Consider the following 17902-nt stretch of genomic DNA (forward strand, 5'->3'; position numbering starts at 1 on the left):
GGGAGAAGGAAGGAAGATGATGAAGACGATGGGATTGAAAGAGACACGCAAGGAAAGGCTGCGTCTGCCTCCCCCTCCTCTGCCACCTCCTCCTTCGCATCCTCCTGGGGCAGCCCAAGGAAGGGAATGCTGCTGAGCCAGAGGGAGCTAGAGAGAGGGTGAAAAAGAGGGAGGAGGACTTTTCTCTCCCCAAGCAGCAATGGAGGGAGCCTGGTGCTTGGGAAGAGAAAAGGCCCTTGCCTCCTTGCCAAGCCCCCGGCTTGGAGCCTTGCTGCCTAGAGAAACAGTATTTTTCTAGGCAGCAACGGAGCTCTTGAAGCCGGTGCTTGGAGAGGGAAAAGTCTCTTCTCTCCCTGTCAGGCACCCATCTTGGAGCATGGAGAGGCTTGGATAATAGAGCCTCCCTATTATCCAACAGTTTCGGCTATCCGATATTTGGCCCTCCCTTTTATGTCAGATAACCGGAACTCTACTGTACTTGAGAATGATGCTATATTCAATGCATAAGCTCTGGAATCAAGAGCTGAATATTAGAAAACCACTGAAAACCTAGGTCACACCACCTGCCAGAGGTTGCTTAGTGCTACTGTTACCATCTCTGTATTTATAAGAGTTAAGACCTAAAGAAAGCTATAGAGCCCAGTGGGACAAAGGATTATCTATACCCCTCCTTCTCTTTCTGAGAAGGCATCTACATTGTTTGACAATCCTTTAACTGTGATTGCTCAATGCCTTGGAATCATCTTGGTTGTAGTTTCACAGGGCCTTTAGCATTCTCTGATGCTGATGCTTCCACAAAAGTACAACTCCCAGGATTTTATAGCATTGAGATATGGCCTCGAAAATGGTGTCAAACTGCATTTATTCTACAGTGTAGATGCACCCAGAATATTGGCTTGTAATTGCAAAGTTTAGTGAAAAGTACAGAAAATGACTCTTTTCCTGAAGACAAGCTACCATCAAGCCATATTGAATACTTCTAGCTACTAAATTAATTCTCCATTTGACATCTGCATGGTGTTTCCTTCTCTGTTTGTCTAAAGATACTACAATCTTTGTGGACAGAACAAGAAGTCCAATTAACTGAGTGCTTGTGACACGGCCACCGTTAGACCAAGTGATATGGGGTACTTTGTAGTTGCTCCTTCGCAGTATAGAAATATAGGATCATAGAGTGGAAGAGACCACAATGACTATCCAGTCCAGTGCCCTATCATGCAGGAATAAACAAAATAATAGCAGAACAAAAAAAAAACCTTTCCACTCTGGTACCAATTTTTTCTTCAGAACTTTGCTAGATACATCCCCAAAGCCATTTTATAGCTCTGAAGGCCCCCTTCTCCAAACCATAATACCACAATTTGCTGACAAATGAGGAATGTCCCTTCTAGAGCATTTTTCTCATTTCAGTTCTTATAAATTTAGTTGTGCCCTGGTTAGTAGTTAGATGGCAGAATGTCAATAAATGTCACCCAGAGAGGGTTTTTTTCTGGGGTGCGGGAATTGCCTCTGCACCCATCCCACATATAGTATTACCAAAAGTCATCCTCTACTGATGATGAGGACCTTTCACAGCATGTAACTGTAGCACGCTGACTCTATTTTAACTTCCATGGAGACATCCTATTGTAATTTATAGCTTGGTGACGCCATAGAGCTAATAACAACCATTCTCTAAACCATGGCAGTTAAAGTAGAATCATGGTGCAATTAATATATACAGTACAATCCCTGTATCCAAAGAAATATATATATGGTTTCAGTTATTCACTGAGGACACCTATACACTTTATGACCTCTTCTCAAAACCTCTGTTGCTCATACCATTGAAACAATAGGGTTCTCTATCACCCATGGTTCCCCTGTAGTACCCAACTTCTTCAGATGGAAGACCTCCCCTTCCTATCCCCAAATTATTAATTCTCCTTAGTCACCTTTCTGGATCTGAGATATGATTCGTTCTCTAACACAAGCTCATTTCTTCTTGGTCAAAGGTTGTCATTTACAGAAGTTGAGATAATGTCACTATTGCGAAGAATGAGGATTTGACCCTACCGTGGAGTCTTGTCAAATTGGACAAAAGGCAATGAAAGATCCATTGTCACTGAACTATAATATACATGCAAGGGTGATGTCCACCTATCATTCAGAAAGTTTGTAAAATGCTGTGTGTATGTGTGTGTGTGTGTGTTCCTGGTGTAAGAAGTTGCATAAATTGTGTTTCATATTCATTTTTTCAATATTAAAAACAAAAACAAAGAATTAAAAGTATCTCTCATTTTAATCTAAGGGGGAAACCAACTGTGTCCTATGTAGCTAAAGTTTACGAAATGCCGCAGTAATGTTTATAAGAACACAGAATTCTCCCATAATCTTAAGTGCCTTTAAACTCTACAAAAGCACTATTTAGGAACATCAGCCTCTCCAAAAACAATGGCAGCCAAGCCAGTCCAACGATTTCACTCCTGTTCAGCTACTCTACTATTTCTTCTCACTATAAAGGGAAAGCACAGGTGCTTATTGAGAACACATTCATCTGAACTCCCCCCTGACCCCATCTTCCTATTTCCAAAGCTACTCAGCAAAAGGGTACACTGGCTCCTCGAAACAATAACCTGCAGTTCCTATAAACTGAAGCTCTCTGGAAATCCTGGTGGTGATGTGCATTGCATAACACTGGTACCATTTGTGTGGTTGGATTTTAATTATGAAAGCAGTTTAGAAATGGAATAAGACACTGAGGGCAGCTGCAAAATCTCCTTTGTTGTAAGCATTTGAAGAGATTCCTGGAAATGTATGAGTCAAGGAAAGGCTGTAGCTCAATGGTAGAGTGCACTACACACAGGGAGTAACTAGTTCATCCCTTAGCATCTTCAGGTGGGACTGGGAAAGAGGGTCACTGCTTGTATCCCTACTTATAATAGTAAGAGTGAAAATCATATGGCCTTGCATATATTCTAAGAACCTTGGGGCAGTGAGAGCAATTTGGCAGTGGGACCAATTGTCTAGGGGGGGGGGTGGCATCTTCAAAAAGAGCTGGAATCTACCTGCAAAGAATGTTCTAGCTCAGTGGTTCTCAACCTGTGGGACTCTAGATGTTTTGGCCTTCAACTCCCAGAAATCCTAACAGCTGGTAAACTGGCTGGGATTTCTCGGAGTTGTAGACCAAAACACCTGGGGACCCACAGGTTGAGAACCACTGTTCTAGCTGAAGATCTTGTACTGAGAAGGGGGTTGGACTAAATGATTTATAGAGTTCCATCCAATTCTGATTCAATAATGGGAGCTTCAGGCCAACAATATCTGTTTGGTGGTGGGTGAATTATATGATTATCAGAATTCCTAGAATTGCTGATCATTGGACATGCTGTCTCAGCATTCTGCCACAATACTATGACATGTGGGATCTGATTCACTCCCAAAATTATTCCTCCGTGACAACAGCAAACAGCTTGTACTTCCCTCCTCCAACTCATACCAAACTTGATTTAGCTGCTTGTTTGCCAAATCTGTTGCCAACAGGAAAGCAAGAAGAAAGGATACATAGGCAAATATGGGCACTCACATCTTGCCTAGTGCAAGGAGAAAGTAAAACAGAAAATACTTGAAACCAGGGGCCCTTTTAGTTATAGCACTAATTCCACTTTAACTGCCATGGCTGCATGCTGCAAAGTACTAGGAGTTTCGTGAGGCACTAGAGCTCTCTGAAATCCAAAAACCTTTCCCTGAAATACAAATCCCTGTGTCAGTTAAGATGGTATCATAGTGCTGTAACCATACAATGTAAAAAGACCCCATGCATGTTCCTTTATTTTCCATCCTGCGGTTAAGGGAGTATGGGGTTGTTAGGGTCCTTGGGTCAACAGAAATAGGTGAATAAGGACTTTACTTGCTATTTCTGCAAATGATCAAATAAAACCAGCAACTGGCTGGAACCCTCGAGTTTTACTATATGGCAGAGGGAATCCCTGGGGAAAACTTTGTTCTTTAAAGAAAAACTTATTTTGAATGAATTCTTCAGCAAGGAAGCCCTAAGTTTCCACTTCTCGTCTCTTCAGTCTTACCGCAAATTAGAAGTTATGTGGCAAGCCCTCCTTTCTCAGTGCCCACATCATCCATCTTTGGGGTGGAGAGGGAAGGGGAATGACACTGAGAAAGAACTATAAGAAGATTCCCTCGGAAAAGCTATGGAAAGACTGCCCCCTTGGGAATCTTTCTTGCCCTCGCTATCAGTATCTCTTTCAGTAGCTGAACTATATAGCGCTGACTAGAATCTGTACTTTTAAAGAGGAATTCTTCCTGCATTAAGACACACATAAGTCCCACATTTATATCACATGGACATCTAAGCTTCATGTTCATTTATTCAGAAGCAAATCTGAGTGTCTTCAATAATGCTTAGTTCTTAGTAAATGTTATCAGGATAGTGAAGAAAAATATATTGTCACCCATCTGGATGTGTTCCACATATTTGTCTTGTCTAGGTGACCTCGAAGTGAGGTTTATAATGTCACCAAGTAGGTCAGAAACCTAACATTTCCTACTAAGCATTGAACCTAAGCCCACTGCTTATAGCCTCAGTTACCATTATTAGAAATGCAATGACGTTTGAAGAACCTCCACATGTCAAGAACACCACATCCTCCTAGGAAAGGCATGGATAAGCTTCACTCGTGTTGGTGAGCAGTAATTGACAAAACTAGTACTACTGGAGTCAAGAAGGCTATTTGTTATAGTATAACTTCATTTACTTGAATCAGCCTTGCATAATTTAGACCACAACTATTAATAAACTCATTTCAGAAAGCGTGAGTCAAAACTCAAAGTGATACAAAACAAAGTGACACGACAAAATGTTAAAAGAAATAACTACAATGTACTGCAAAGTTTTAATGGTTTTTCTGAACTGTGAATGTACACACACAAAAGTGTAGCCACTCAAAATTTTGGCAACAATGAATAGTTGTTGTCTTGCCAGTTCCTTCCTCTGAAATATAGCCTACAGAACTCAGTACTCATTGGCTGTCACCAATCCAGGTATTTACTAGAGCTGACCCTACTTAGCTTCTAAGATCAGACTGGATCTTCAGGGTATTTGGCAATATGCAAGTATCCATTACCCTTAACCACATTAACTCTTCAAAGACAAAGTCATAAAGTTATGCTTTGAAAAGAGTATAACCACTTGTATAGTAAACACCCACACGTTTGGTATCCCAGAGAATATTCCATAGAAAACTTTAATCTGAGTTTGAGGCAATTTTTTTAGGGCTTCAAGCATATATTCAAAGAACAATTGGGGAAAAACAAACTGCTGAATTCCCCATCAATCATTTCATCTGGTCAGTAACCATTAACTCTTCCTCCCACAAGGACAACACTTACTGAAAGCCATCACATTCAGTCCTAATCATTCAAAGGCCTCAGAAGATCCCAATATCTACTCCAGAATGCTGGTTCTCCAATTTAGATAAGTTACATTTTGATTTTGGCATCTCCAATAGGACCAAGACAATAAAATAAAATAAAATCAGTACATTCAGTCAATCCTCATTCCTGTAGAAGTTTAAATCACTGTCAGCATATCCTGCAGTGATTACTCAGTAATCTCAGTAATTTAGACCAATATGGTACAATATTCTCCAAGGGTAGGCACTTTTGTCACCCTCTGGGTCTAACTGTTCAGTTCTTGGCAGAATATAGCAGACACATTATAGCCAGTGTGTGAGGATGATTTACAAGCCTGGACTGGAACATCAGCCCATATGGTTTGGAAAAATGGGATTCCACAGAACAAGATACATAAGGAAACAATGCTCTCCTCTCTTCTGGAGTTTTTCAAAGAAATGCTGGATAGGAATTAGAGTTGGAAACTTTAAACTAGGATCATCTCTTTTAAAGAAGGACACATGTCCAAATGACCTAATAAAGTTGGCTTTTTAAACTGGTTTTATACAGACATTATTTGATGCTTGCAACCAGCTTGAGGTATAGATAGATTTTGGCAGTTCATGCATCATAAAGCTCCTGTGTTGCTTCAAATGAAATGTTTCGCTTTTTAAAATGCAAAAAAAAAAAAACATTTACAAACAGAAACACTGAAAGATATCAAACAATTAAAATGTCAAGACACACAAAAAAAAACACATTATATTTTACATATTCAGAAACTTCTCTGGTGAATGATTTGGCAGAGTTAGTGAAAGTATCTTAGCAACCTGCAGTTACCAGAGTTCTGGACTGTTGGTGTTACACAATTGTGATTGTCATTTAGCTTAGAAGTGTTCAGGCATAACACAAACCTACCCACTTATTGTATTCTTCAGTGGAGTGAAGGCTAGCTTCAGATTCCCCTGTCAACAAGAAAGGGCCTTCTTTGTCATGGCACCCAGATGGTAAAATGTTTTGCCATAGGAAACTCGTCAAACTATTTCCCTGATGCCTTTAAGAACTGGAATTTCACCAGTGGAACCTGGCATCATCCACTGAAACTGAATGATAGGAAATTTGGGACAAATAATGGGAAATACTTTTCCACACAGTGCCTGCTTAAATGGTGGGACTTATTCCCACAAGATAAGGAAACAGTCACTGGATAGATTTGCTAAGAGAGGAGGCAAATGCATGGAGAATAAAGCTAGTAATATCTATTAGTCTTGTGCATTTGTATGGAATTGCTACCCATTTCTATTTGTCCCATTCATATGACCCATTTCCGTCTGCTTCCAAAACGGGCACCTATACAAATGAGCTTTTCCTCGCACAGTCCAAAAAAACTAAGATTTTCAGACCTTGGGCGCAAAGCGTTAGGGCCTGCCAGAGCCTGTAGGCCCTGCCAGTCAGGGCCAACATCTGAGCAGGCCCAGTGCTCGGCTGTAGGCCTTGCCTGCTGGGCCTACGAGCATCGGGAGCTTGGCTGGCAGGGCCTACAGCCAAACGCTTGATGCTCATAGGCCTGGCAGGCAGGGCCTACAGCCAAGCAATCGATGCACATAGGTCCTGCAAGTCAGGCCTACGAGCATCGAGCCAGTTGACCAAGCAGCTACCATTTCCACCTTTTTTTGTTTCACTGCTCTTTCTGTTAGAGAGGGGGTTATGCCATTTCATGCCATCCGAATGGGTGGAACGGTACGAAACTACGAAAGAAACTGATGAAACAGTATCTAGGCCCAACTCTAATATCTATTAGACATGGTAGCTATGGACCATCTTCAGGACTACAGATGGCATTCCTCTGTGAACCAATTATGGGTGGACTTGAAGAGGGAGGCTACTGTTACATTCTGGTCCTGCTTGTGAGTCTTCCCATTGCCATGTGGTTGGCTACTGCGGAAGCAGAATGCAGAATTAGCTAGGCTGTTAGTTTGTGCCAGTAAGAATCTTCTCTTCTCTTGAAAAATGTTATCAAGTGCTTGTCTTCTGTAATGAACTGGAGGAAGGTGAACAAACTAAATTTTAATCAAGTTAAATTCTGATCCGGTGAAAGGCAGATCAGGGAATATAAATTCAGCCTGTACTAGATGGTGTTACATTTCACTTGAAGACACAGTTCCACATCTAGATTCAATACTGGGCTTTGATGCTCAGACTTAAGCAGAGGCCAGTACTGCATTTGCAAAGTTAAAGCTTGTGTGCCAGCTTTGCCCATTCCTGAAAACATTGGATCTGGCCACAGTGCCATTTGCCTTAATAATACCTTCTTTAAATTACTGTAATGCAGTGTACATGGTCTGTCCTCTGAAGAGCATTCAGAAGCAACTGGTCCAAAGAGCTCATCCAGATTGTTAACTGGAGCTGCCTACAAGGAGTACAAATGCTGGTTATGAGTAATAAAGCACAATAACTCTCAGGTCCAGGTTTTCTGAAGGAACATATTATCCCATATAAACATGCCTGTGTTTTGAGGATCAGGGAGGAAGCCCTCATTTCAGTCCCGCCACCCTCACATTTACATGTGGCAAACACACAGGAGAGGGCCTTCTCAGGGCCCTTCCACACAGACATACTACCCAGAATATCAAAGCAAAAAAAAATCCACAATATCTGCTTTGAACTGGGTTATTTACTCAACTTCCATATATTCCATTTCAGAAAATGTGAGATTTTATTCAGCTGCATGGAAGGGGCCTCAGTCCCTGCTCTAAGGTCTGGAATGCCTTTCCCAGAAAGATTAAAATGATACCTTCCTTGCTATCTTTCTGCAGCAGGTAATGCTTTTTTCCCATTTAGCTGGCCTTGGAAGAATGTTTGTTCAAGAAGAAAGGGCTTTTCCTAATGTGCTGGAGTTTCTGTTTGCTGCTTTTCTTATCTTTCTTTTAAGGTTTTTAAGGAATTGTAAAAAAAAATTGTTTAATTACATTTTAACCTTTGTGGATTTTAAGCTATGTTTGTTTTAACTGTCATAAGCTACCTTGAATTCCAAAGTGGGGAAAAGGAATGATAAAAAGAGGATGAGGAGGAGGAAGAGTTTGTCCCAGCTGGTTGCTACAAGTCACTTTGCAATGGAAAGTTGAAATAGAAATATTGGTTGGAATCCTGTTTGTTAGTCCCAACTAAAGTAAACTCATTAAAACAATTATTTCGTAGTGAGTCAATGCATAGGTAAATCCTATTGCTTCAATAGGTGTCTGCTCTAGTCGGGACTGGTAATAGAATTTAGGCCATTTTAATTAACTGAATAAGCAGAGATAAATTCATGTTACATATTCTTTCTGGTGTTACAAAATTCCAAGTTTTCCCTTAAAATTTCAGTAAGGAAGAACTCCAGCCTTTAGCCAACATCAACGTAGTGCCATTAGAAGTGGTGGTGGTGGACTGGATATTAAATCTCTGTTAGCGTTAGGGATTAGAATTGTCAGCACTGAATCAGCTGACAGCAAACATCTACTGACAGCTCCAGTAAAGTCTATAATCCTGTGCAAAACTCAGAAGCTACAAGTCGTTCTCACCATATATGTAACAACATCCTTTCCTGCCAAGCCCATTCACACTTTTCAACTGCCAGTCATCGTCAGATGAACAGAAACTGGGTGTAAAGAACTCAAGGACTTTGTATGCATGTGCAAAACACTCCTGTAGTTCTATAATGTGTGTATTTTAACAAGGTCTTGTAAAGCTTGAAGATTATCAGTCTGTTAGCTGAAAAGACTGAAGACAGAAGGAAGCTGGCGTGTTCTGCTTCAAAGTTCAAGAAAGTTGGGATCCTGATGCCCTCCAGATATTTTGGGCTAGAGCTCCTATTTGCCAGCATAGGGAATGGCTGGGGGTCGTAGGAGTTGACAACCACATCTTCAGGACGCCAGATTGCCTACCATTGCGTTAAGCAGTGCCAATATCTTTTAACAGTGGGAGCACAAACAAAAAGCAGCTGGGTTGAAATCACCAATTTGAAACTTCCCATCGTGTAAACAAACCAAAAGGCAGGCATTCCCTTTCCTTCATGAGCATTTCAATGATATGAATGGATCAGATCCTAGACATATTAAGATACTACAGCTTGGCTTCATAACTTAATATTTAGTACAATGCTTTTCTCCTCCTGTGTTGTCTATAAACATGAACAGACACTCTTTCTAGCACAATCAGAGTCATCCCCAAGTGATACCATATAGTTTGCACTCTATTCATTCATTCTCTTGCTTCTCTCCTTGAATCCTTACAATGGAGTGCCAATTTCTGCCACAATCCTAAAGCCACCCTATTCCAAAGCAGTAAATACCGGCATTGTGAAACCATGCGGCACAACTAGCCCTGCCTTGCCACTCCCAGCTATTGTCATGGGGTTTTTTCCCTTTACTTTGTCAAGATCTAAGGCATTTTCCACAATGGTTACTAGGAATTAGCTGGTTAAGCAAAGCTGTTTGCCCTGAGGTTATCTCAAATCTAGACTTTGGAGATTTCTAGAACTAAAAGAAAAGAGGGAAGGGGGTTGGAGAAGGGAGGAATTAACTGTAATCCTTCATAATTTGGTGTTGAAGTACAGGTTGATTCATATGTCTGCTTTCCACACAGATAACAAGACTACCAGACCGTGAGCAGTTTTATGCACACTAAAGTATCACAGTGGAGGAACGGTATAAGTGAATGGTGGGTTATTTTGGCCTAAACGACAAGTTGCTTCAATGGTTTCCTAAATATGTTCTTATTCTTTTTTTAAAGGAAGTCTTCTATAGATGCTTACACAGACTATTTCTATTTCAATGTATGAATGCACTGAACATATTTTTGAAATGTTACCAGAAAATGAATACATACTTTAAAATACCTTTTAAATGTTTGAAGTGTTTAGTAAACAAAAGGAAAGCAGGAGATACAAAAGCGAAACTTCAAAGGCAAGCTGGGCAAAATTCTAAGGAGGGTTTCTTATATGAAATCCCAGACAGTCTTTGTGCATTCCCTTAAAAAGCTGATAGTCTTGGTCTTGGTCAAGGCTTAAATATCTAGGAGTTCTAAAAATGCATTATTTTGAACGTGACCAAGATGGAATAAAAATAAATGAAATCCCAGCCACATAAATCAGACTTAGATATATGCTGTATCTTAGATATGCTTTCTCACTTTCCTAGTCGAGTGGATTCAAGAGGTTAATAACAGACGTGCGGGAAGTTACACGAATGAAGAAGCTGCTGTCCTAGCCACATAAATGAACAGTCTTTACTCTCAGCACAGTGACACAGAAAGAAGGACATGCATGCTGGTAAAACCCCTCATCAGTTCCCTTGTTTTCCTCCCAGAAGCAAGAGAGAACGAGAGAGAGAGGTTTCAATTGCAAAGCTTGACTTATAGCCACAGCATGGCATAACCGCTTTCTAATTGTCAGCAGGAAAGACTCCTGCAACTCCCAGAGGGCTGTGGCAGCAGATAGTCGGGCTCCTCCCTTGCATCTAGCGATTTTATTTGATAGAAAGAGCCCCTGCGAAGCCAGCCCAGCTAGGAAGAGATCAGCACCACAGGACCAAAATCACCTTTTTTGAAAAGGAAAAGGAGGAGGAGGGAAAAGCCAAGATCACAAAGGCTTTCTTCCCAGCTAATCGCATCCTTCCGTTACAGTACGGATAAAGCGCATGCAGAGATTGAAAGGTGGATCCCAGGGCCCTAAATTAAAGGAGGGATTGTGATTTTAACAATGCTATTCAAGAAAATACTCCTAGTGCTTAGAATAACATGGTCCCAAGGGGTTCAGAAGGGGAGGGTTTCAACTGACAGGTGACAAAAGTTTCCTGCTACCCTGTTGCATCCAAGAAGAAGTGCGGCCAGTTTGGTGTCTCAGTGTGTTCTGGCCAGGGAAACATCTTTTGAATGTGTTGTCAAAGGCTTTCATGGCTGGAATCACTGGGTTGCGGTGAGTTTTCCGGGCTGTATGGCCATGTTCCAGAAGCATTCTCTCCTGATTTTTCATCCACATCTACGGCAGGCATCCTCAGAAGTTGTGACGTATATTGGAAACTAGGGAAGGGAGGTTTATATATCTGTGGAAGGTACAGGATAGGAAAAAGCACTCTTGTCTCTTGGAGGCAAGTGTGAGTGTTGTAACTGATCACCTTGATTAGCACTGAAAAGCCTTTGCAGCTTCAAAGCCTGGCTGATTCCTACCTGGGGGAATCCTTTGTTGGGAGGTGTTAGCTGGCCCTGATTGCTGCATGTCTGGAATTCCCTTTTGCAGAGTGTTGTTCTTTATTTACTGTCTTGATTTTGTGGGTGAAACATCAGGAGAATGCTTTTGGAACATTCTGGAAGTGGTTTGCGGGGATCCTCTCTCGCTTCCTCACCCAATTTCCCCCAACCTTTGATGAGGGGAAAGAAATTATTCTCCACCTCTCTTCCCTTTTTTGCTTTGTGTGGCTGCAAAAGTTTCTTTCAGGATTGCTTTCCACCTTGAAATAGAAGCATCTCGGGAAGGAAGATGGAATCCAGGCTTCAATCTTATTGGGAGCTGGGTTGAAGTCTGGATTTAAGCGAGATTGGAAGTGGGAAGTGACAGGTTCCTCCCACCCAAGATTCCCCACAAAACCTGATCAGGAGAAAAAAAAGATGAACTGAAAAGAGAAAGGGCTGCTTTTCCAATCCCAAAGATCTATCTGCTCCAATGCTTCAAATCGCTTCTGGTTGCCCATCCCCTGTTTGGATAGCAGCCAGCATGCCAATGCCTTAAATCAATAAATAGTTTTCTAAGATTCTACAGAGATACTTGCAGGAGCACCTCAGCAAGCGAGAGTCCAAAAATGGCAGGCTAAAACCTGGAACCTCAATCAGTGGCTGAAACCGAATGAGAGATTCCCTCCTGGGCACACAGAAGACTGAGCGACTTGGAAGGCACTGAACAGACTGCGCTCTGGCACCAGGAGATGCAGAGCCAACCTTAAGAAATGGGGCCACAAAGGGCATGCGAGTGTGGAGAAGAGCAAACCACAGATCACCCTATTACAATGCAGTCTGAGCCCTGCCACTAGCACAATGGAGAACCTTCTTACAGCAACACCAGAGGCACTCCAAGTGGCCAGCTACTGGTCAAAAGACATTTAGTATAATGCAAAGTTTTTTTTAACTTTGCTTGTGTTTTTAAATACATTACAGCTGTATGCTCGGTTCACTTCTGACATGATAAATAAATAAAATCACCTTGATTAGCATAGAAATGACTTGCAGTTTCAAGGCCTGGCTGATTCCTGCCTGGGGGAATCCTTTGTTGGGAGGTGTTAGCTGGCCCTGATTGCTTCATGTCTAGAATTCCCCTGTTTTCTGAAGTTGTTCTTTATTTACTTTGCTTCAGACATGATGGATAGATAGATAAATAAATAATCTGCTCTGATAATGTCTGGGTGGGTGGGTGCCAAAGGACCATCCGCTGGGGAGAGCTCACCTGGAAGGCTCGAAGCCATTGCAGTCCCCACCCACCCACTTTCCATTCATGAGGAGAGAAGCAGGAAGGTCTGGTGGGCGCGGACCGGGTTTGGATCCATCTATACTAGGCATGGGCAAACTTTCTCACTTGGGGGCCTCATGGCTGGCCGGAGTGAGGTGGGCAGGCCAAGAAGGAGGGCGTTCTCCCCAAGTCCCCTCTCTGCCAGGAAGACTGGATGCCCAGAGAGGAAGAGAGCGTTATCTTCCTATCACATTCACTTTTCACTTTCACTCTCTTTCTTTATCTCCGCGACATACCAATACGCTCATTCCTCTCCCCTTGGAGGCTCACCCTTTACACAAAAGAGGGGTGTATGGGAAGGGAAGGGGGTACATTTGAGATGGGGCGGGGGAGAAAGCTGAGAAGCAGCAGAAGAGAGAAGCTCTCTCCTTCCTCCTCTTTCGGGAGCAGAAAGTGAAGGAAAGATAGAAAATGTCTGGATCCCAAAAGGGTTGGCCTTGGTGAGGATGAGATGGTGGACGGGACAGAAAAAGTGTATCAATTAGACCCCACATTGCCTATCCCTGATATGCCATCTTAGAGTTGGAAGAGACACCCAAGGGCCATCCCTTGGCACAATCAAAGCACTCCCAATAGACAGCCTCTGCAGAAAAGCCTCCTGAGAAGACGACTCCACCACACTCCCTGGCAGCCTATGCCACTCACATTCCAGGAAGTTCTCTTTCCCTGCCATTTGAACCCATGGCTCCCTTGTGCCCTGGTCTCTAGAGCAGAAGAAAGTCAGTTTCCACCCCATTCCTGCTCCTCAGTCTTGAAACAAGGTTCTTATGTTCCCTCTCAACCTTCTCTTCTCCCAGCTAAACATCCCCAGGAGGAAAGGAGGAAGGGGAAAGAGAAGAAAGGAAGGAAGAGAAGGAAGGAAAGACAAAAGGGAAGGAAGAAAGGAAGAATGAAAGGGTGGAAGGGAAGGAAGGAAGGAAGAGGGAGGGAAGGAGGAAGGAAAGAGAGAAGGGAGGAGGGATAGGATGGTGAGAGAGAGGAGGGCCTGAGAAAAGAGCCCAAGGGGTCGCATCCGGCCCCCAGGCCTGGGGTTTGCCCATACCTGGTCTACACACCCACAAGCCAGGCTTCCTTTTCTACAAGTCGGTAGGGTGATCCGTTGCTTGCCTACTAACCCTCCACCGTACCAACTAAAGTGCCCAAACATTGACATATATTGAGGGGGTTCAGGGAGTGTGTTGTCGCTTGTCACCCAGGTTTGTTGTGCTTCCAGACAAGGCGAAAGTGGGGTGAGATGATGGGTCCTTCCTTATTCAGCAGCCAAGCCATGCCTGCGTCAGACCCAGACCTGTGCCTTGCGCTGCCTGGCATCCGATCCCATCCCATCCAAGTGGAAATCCCTCTGGATGGCATCTTGGCTAAGGCTCCTTGGAGGTGCCTCTCCAGCCAGTCCCTGCCAAGCATCCCTCGGCCAAAGTCTCCTGTCTTCAAGCCCCAGCTTCCCAGGAAGAAGGTAGCACCGCTTTCCTCCCATTCCTCCCACCCAGCATCCACCACCAACGGAGCAACCTGGTGAACAACCACACAAGTTTTTAATTTGGCCCTCCATCCACCCACTCCGTGGCCCCTTTCTTAGTTCCTTACCTTCCACAGCCGCGATGGCAGACGCCAGGCAGAACAGCACCACAAAATCCAATGCCATGGGAGCCCCAAACATGACGATGCAGGAGAGGATGCCGTAAAAAAATAACAACAATAATAAAAATAGTTCCTTGCTGGACCAGATTTAGTTCCTTTCTAGCCGCCCCGTTTTCTTCCTTGCTTCTTCCTTTGTCAACATATATCCTTCCGAACTCCACGCCGCATGGATCCCCGTGTTGGTGCGTGTGTGTGGGTGTGTAGGTATGTGCGTGCGTGTGTGTGAGAGTGAAAGCGAGGGTCTATATTTGAGTGTCACATTGCAAGCTGTAGTAAAGTGTTCAGTGAGAACCAGATCAGGCACTCACTGAGGATGGAGGGAGGGGGAGAGAGAGAGAGAGAGAGAGAGAGAAAGGGAGGGAAGGAAGGAGAAAGAGGGTACTCCCCCCTCCCTCCTGGCCTCCCTCCCCCGCCCCCCATGCACTATCAACAGTCTGCCCACCCCCCGGAAGCTCCTGGCCAATCAACGACTCAAACCCCCCAAAATCCCCCGGCCAATCGGCAGTGAGTGCTGCCTTTAACGCTGGCGGGGTGAGTTGGAGAGAAACTTTTGCTTTCAACCGCGCGGAAAGGACCAGGGCGAGGAAAGGCAGCCAGAAGGAAGGGGAAGAGCGCCCCCTAGTGGCCACCAGCTCGAAGGGAGCCTCTGCTTTCCAAGAGAAAACAGTGTGTTCAAAACCAACTCCTGCTTCTTCTTCACCATCCCTGGATCTACACTGCAGTTTAAATCTGCATTATATGGTCAGTGTAGACAAGTGGTTCCCAACTTTTGGAGCTTCCAGGTGTTTTGTACTTCAACTCCCAGAAATCCCAGCCAGCTTGCCAGCTGTTAGGAAGTGTGGGAGCTGAAGTCCAAAACACCCAGAGCTTCAAAGGTTGGGAACCACTGGTGTAGACACATATACAGTAGAGCCTCATTTATCCAAGCTAAATGGGCCGGCAGAAGCTTGGATAAACGAATATCTTGGATAATAAGGAGGAATTAAGGAAAACATCAAATTGGGTTAATTTTACAAATTAAGCACCAAGACATCATGTTATACAATAAATTTGACAGAAAAAGTAGTTCAATACGCAGTAATGTTATGTTGTAATTACTGTATTTATGAATTTAGCACCAAAATATCACAATATATTGAAAACATTGACTACAAAAATGGCTTGGATAATCCAGAAACTTGGATAAGCGAGGCTTGGATAAGTGAGACTCTACTGTAATGCTATTTAATTGCACTGAACACCATTATATGGCTCTACACTGATCTCTTAATGCAGATTCAAACAGGGGTGTTGTGTGGTTTCTGGGCTGTAATAATAATAATAATAATAATAATAATAATAATAATAATAATAATAATAGAAACTTTATTTATAACTCGCTCCATCTCCTGAAAGACTCGGGGTGGCTTACACTGGAACAAGCCCAAAACAATATTACATCGATAAAAACAGTAACACAATAATATAACAGTATAATAGCACATGCTACACAAATTAAAATAAATTAAAACACAGTCAGTAATAAAATAACATAAAATATAGACAGTATGGGGCCCCTGGTGGCACAGTGTGTTAAAGTGCTGAGCTGCTGAACTTGCGGACCAGAATGAGCGCCTGCTGTTAGCCCTAGCTCCTGCCAACCTAGCAGTCTGAAAACATGCAAATGTGACTAGATCAATAGGTACCGCTCCAGTGGAAAGGTAACAGCACTCCATGCAGTCATGCCAGCCATATGATCTTGGGGGTGTCTACAGACAACGCCGGCTCATCGGCTTAGTAATGGAGATGAGCACCACCCCCCAGAGTCGGACATGACTAGACTTAACGTCAGGGGAAAGCCTTTACCTTTACTATAGACAGTATAGCCTGTTCTGGCAGCATTTTTCTCCTGACATTTCACCTGCATCTGTAGCTGTCCTGATTTTATGGGTGAAACATCGGGATAAAATGCTTCTGCAACATGGCTATACAGCCCAGAAAACTCACAGCAACCCAACCTTTTGAATGGTCATGTTCCCCCTTCATCCTCCAGGTCCCACTGACAGCACTTCCTCCTCTTCTTCTTTTCCCACCTTTTTGTTCCTGTGGACCCAGCCGTGTGGTTTTTTTATACAGTGGGAGGACCTTCCACCAAAATCGGGGTTCTCCAAAGCTAAGGCAACCGAAAGTTTCCTTCTTGGAAGAAGTTTGCTGGCATCCTCTCTCACTTCCTCACCCAATTCCCCCCAACCTTTGATGTGGGGAAAGAAATTATTCTCCACATCTCTTCCCTTTTTTGCTTTGTGTGGCAGCAAAAGTTTCTTTCAGGCGGGGGAGGGGGGGTTGCTTTCCACCTTACAACAGAAGCATCTCAGGAAGAATGATGGAATTCAGGCTTCAACCTTTATCAGGAGCTTGGGTTGAAGTCTAGATTGAAGAGAGGGTGGAGATGGGAAGTGGCAGGTTCTTCCCAACCAAGACGCCCCACAAAACACCATCAGGAGAAGAAAAGGTGAAATGAAAAGAGAAAGGGCTGCTTTTCCAAGCTCAGTGGTCTAACACAGGATCCAACACAGGCATGGGCAAACTTTTTTGCCTTGGGGCCGCATTATGGGCCTGACTGGGAGGGCTGGGAGGAAGGGCAGCTGGGCACACACTGGATGGGATGGACCTAGGAGGGGGAGAGCCTGGGAGAGGGTGGGCCAAGATGAGGGTGGGGCAGGGGCCGAGTCATCCTCAGGTTGTCCTTTTGGCATAAAAGATGGGGCTGCTTGCCCCATCCTTATGCCGGGGGGAAAACTAGACATGCGGCAACTGCCCTGATCCTCCTCTCCAATACTCCTCCCTTGATCTTCGGGCTGTCCTCTCAGCATTATGCCGCAAGGAGGGCAGGGCAGGTGATGACTGAGGGCTCTCGACCTCTGCGTGCCTCTTTCAAGCTGTCCTCCTGGTATAAAGACGGGGCTGTTCGCACTATCCTAATGCCAGGAGAAAGGCGAGACATGCAGTGGCTGAGAGCACTCCAAAGGGCTCTTAGCTGCTGCATGCCTTCCTCCCCTGTCCTTTCTGCAGAAAGATGTGGCAGGCCACCGCATCTTTAAGCCAAGAGGACAGGGAAAATGAGGAGGGCCTGAGGCAAGCACCCAGAGAGCCGCAGCCAGCCCCCGGGCCTTAGTTTGCCCATTCCTGATCTAACATCTAACAATGTTGGTGAGATATCCTCCTTTGAAGAGGCCAGCCACAGATGCAGGCGAAGTTTCAGGAGAAAATGTTGCTAGATCATGGCCGTACAACCTGGAAACCACACAAGACTCCAGTGATTCTGGTGTGAAGGCCTTTGACAATACAGATTCAAATATTATT

General features: G+C 43.8%; 1 protein-coding gene across 8 annotated transcripts in view; it reads right to left on the minus strand.

Moving 5' to 3' along the window:
- ephb1 (EPH receptor B1) overlaps positions 1 to 14948 on the minus strand; it is an 802587-nt gene extending 787639 nt beyond the window's left edge. For 6 of the 8 annotated variants that reach the window (XM_062976501.1, XM_062976500.1, XM_062976498.1 and 3 more), the window contains exon 1: positions 14507 to 14938. In XM_062976501.1, the coding sequence (XP_062832571.1) occupies positions 14507 to 14579 (73 nt within the window). In that variant the 5' untranslated portion in view covers positions 14580 to 14938. Of the gene's footprint in view, positions 1 to 14506 lie in introns of all 8 variants that reach the window. The other 2 variants (XM_062976503.1, XM_062976502.1) reach the window with 2 other exon arrangements.
- Positions 14949 to 17902: the final 2954 nt, after the last annotated feature.

Source organism: Anolis carolinensis, chromosome 3 (genome assembly GCF_035594765.1).
Source record: "Anolis carolinensis isolate JA03-04 chromosome 3, rAnoCar3.1.pri, whole genome shotgun sequence".
Taxonomy (NCBI): Eukaryota; Metazoa; Chordata; class Lepidosauria; order Squamata; family Dactyloidae; genus Anolis; species Anolis carolinensis.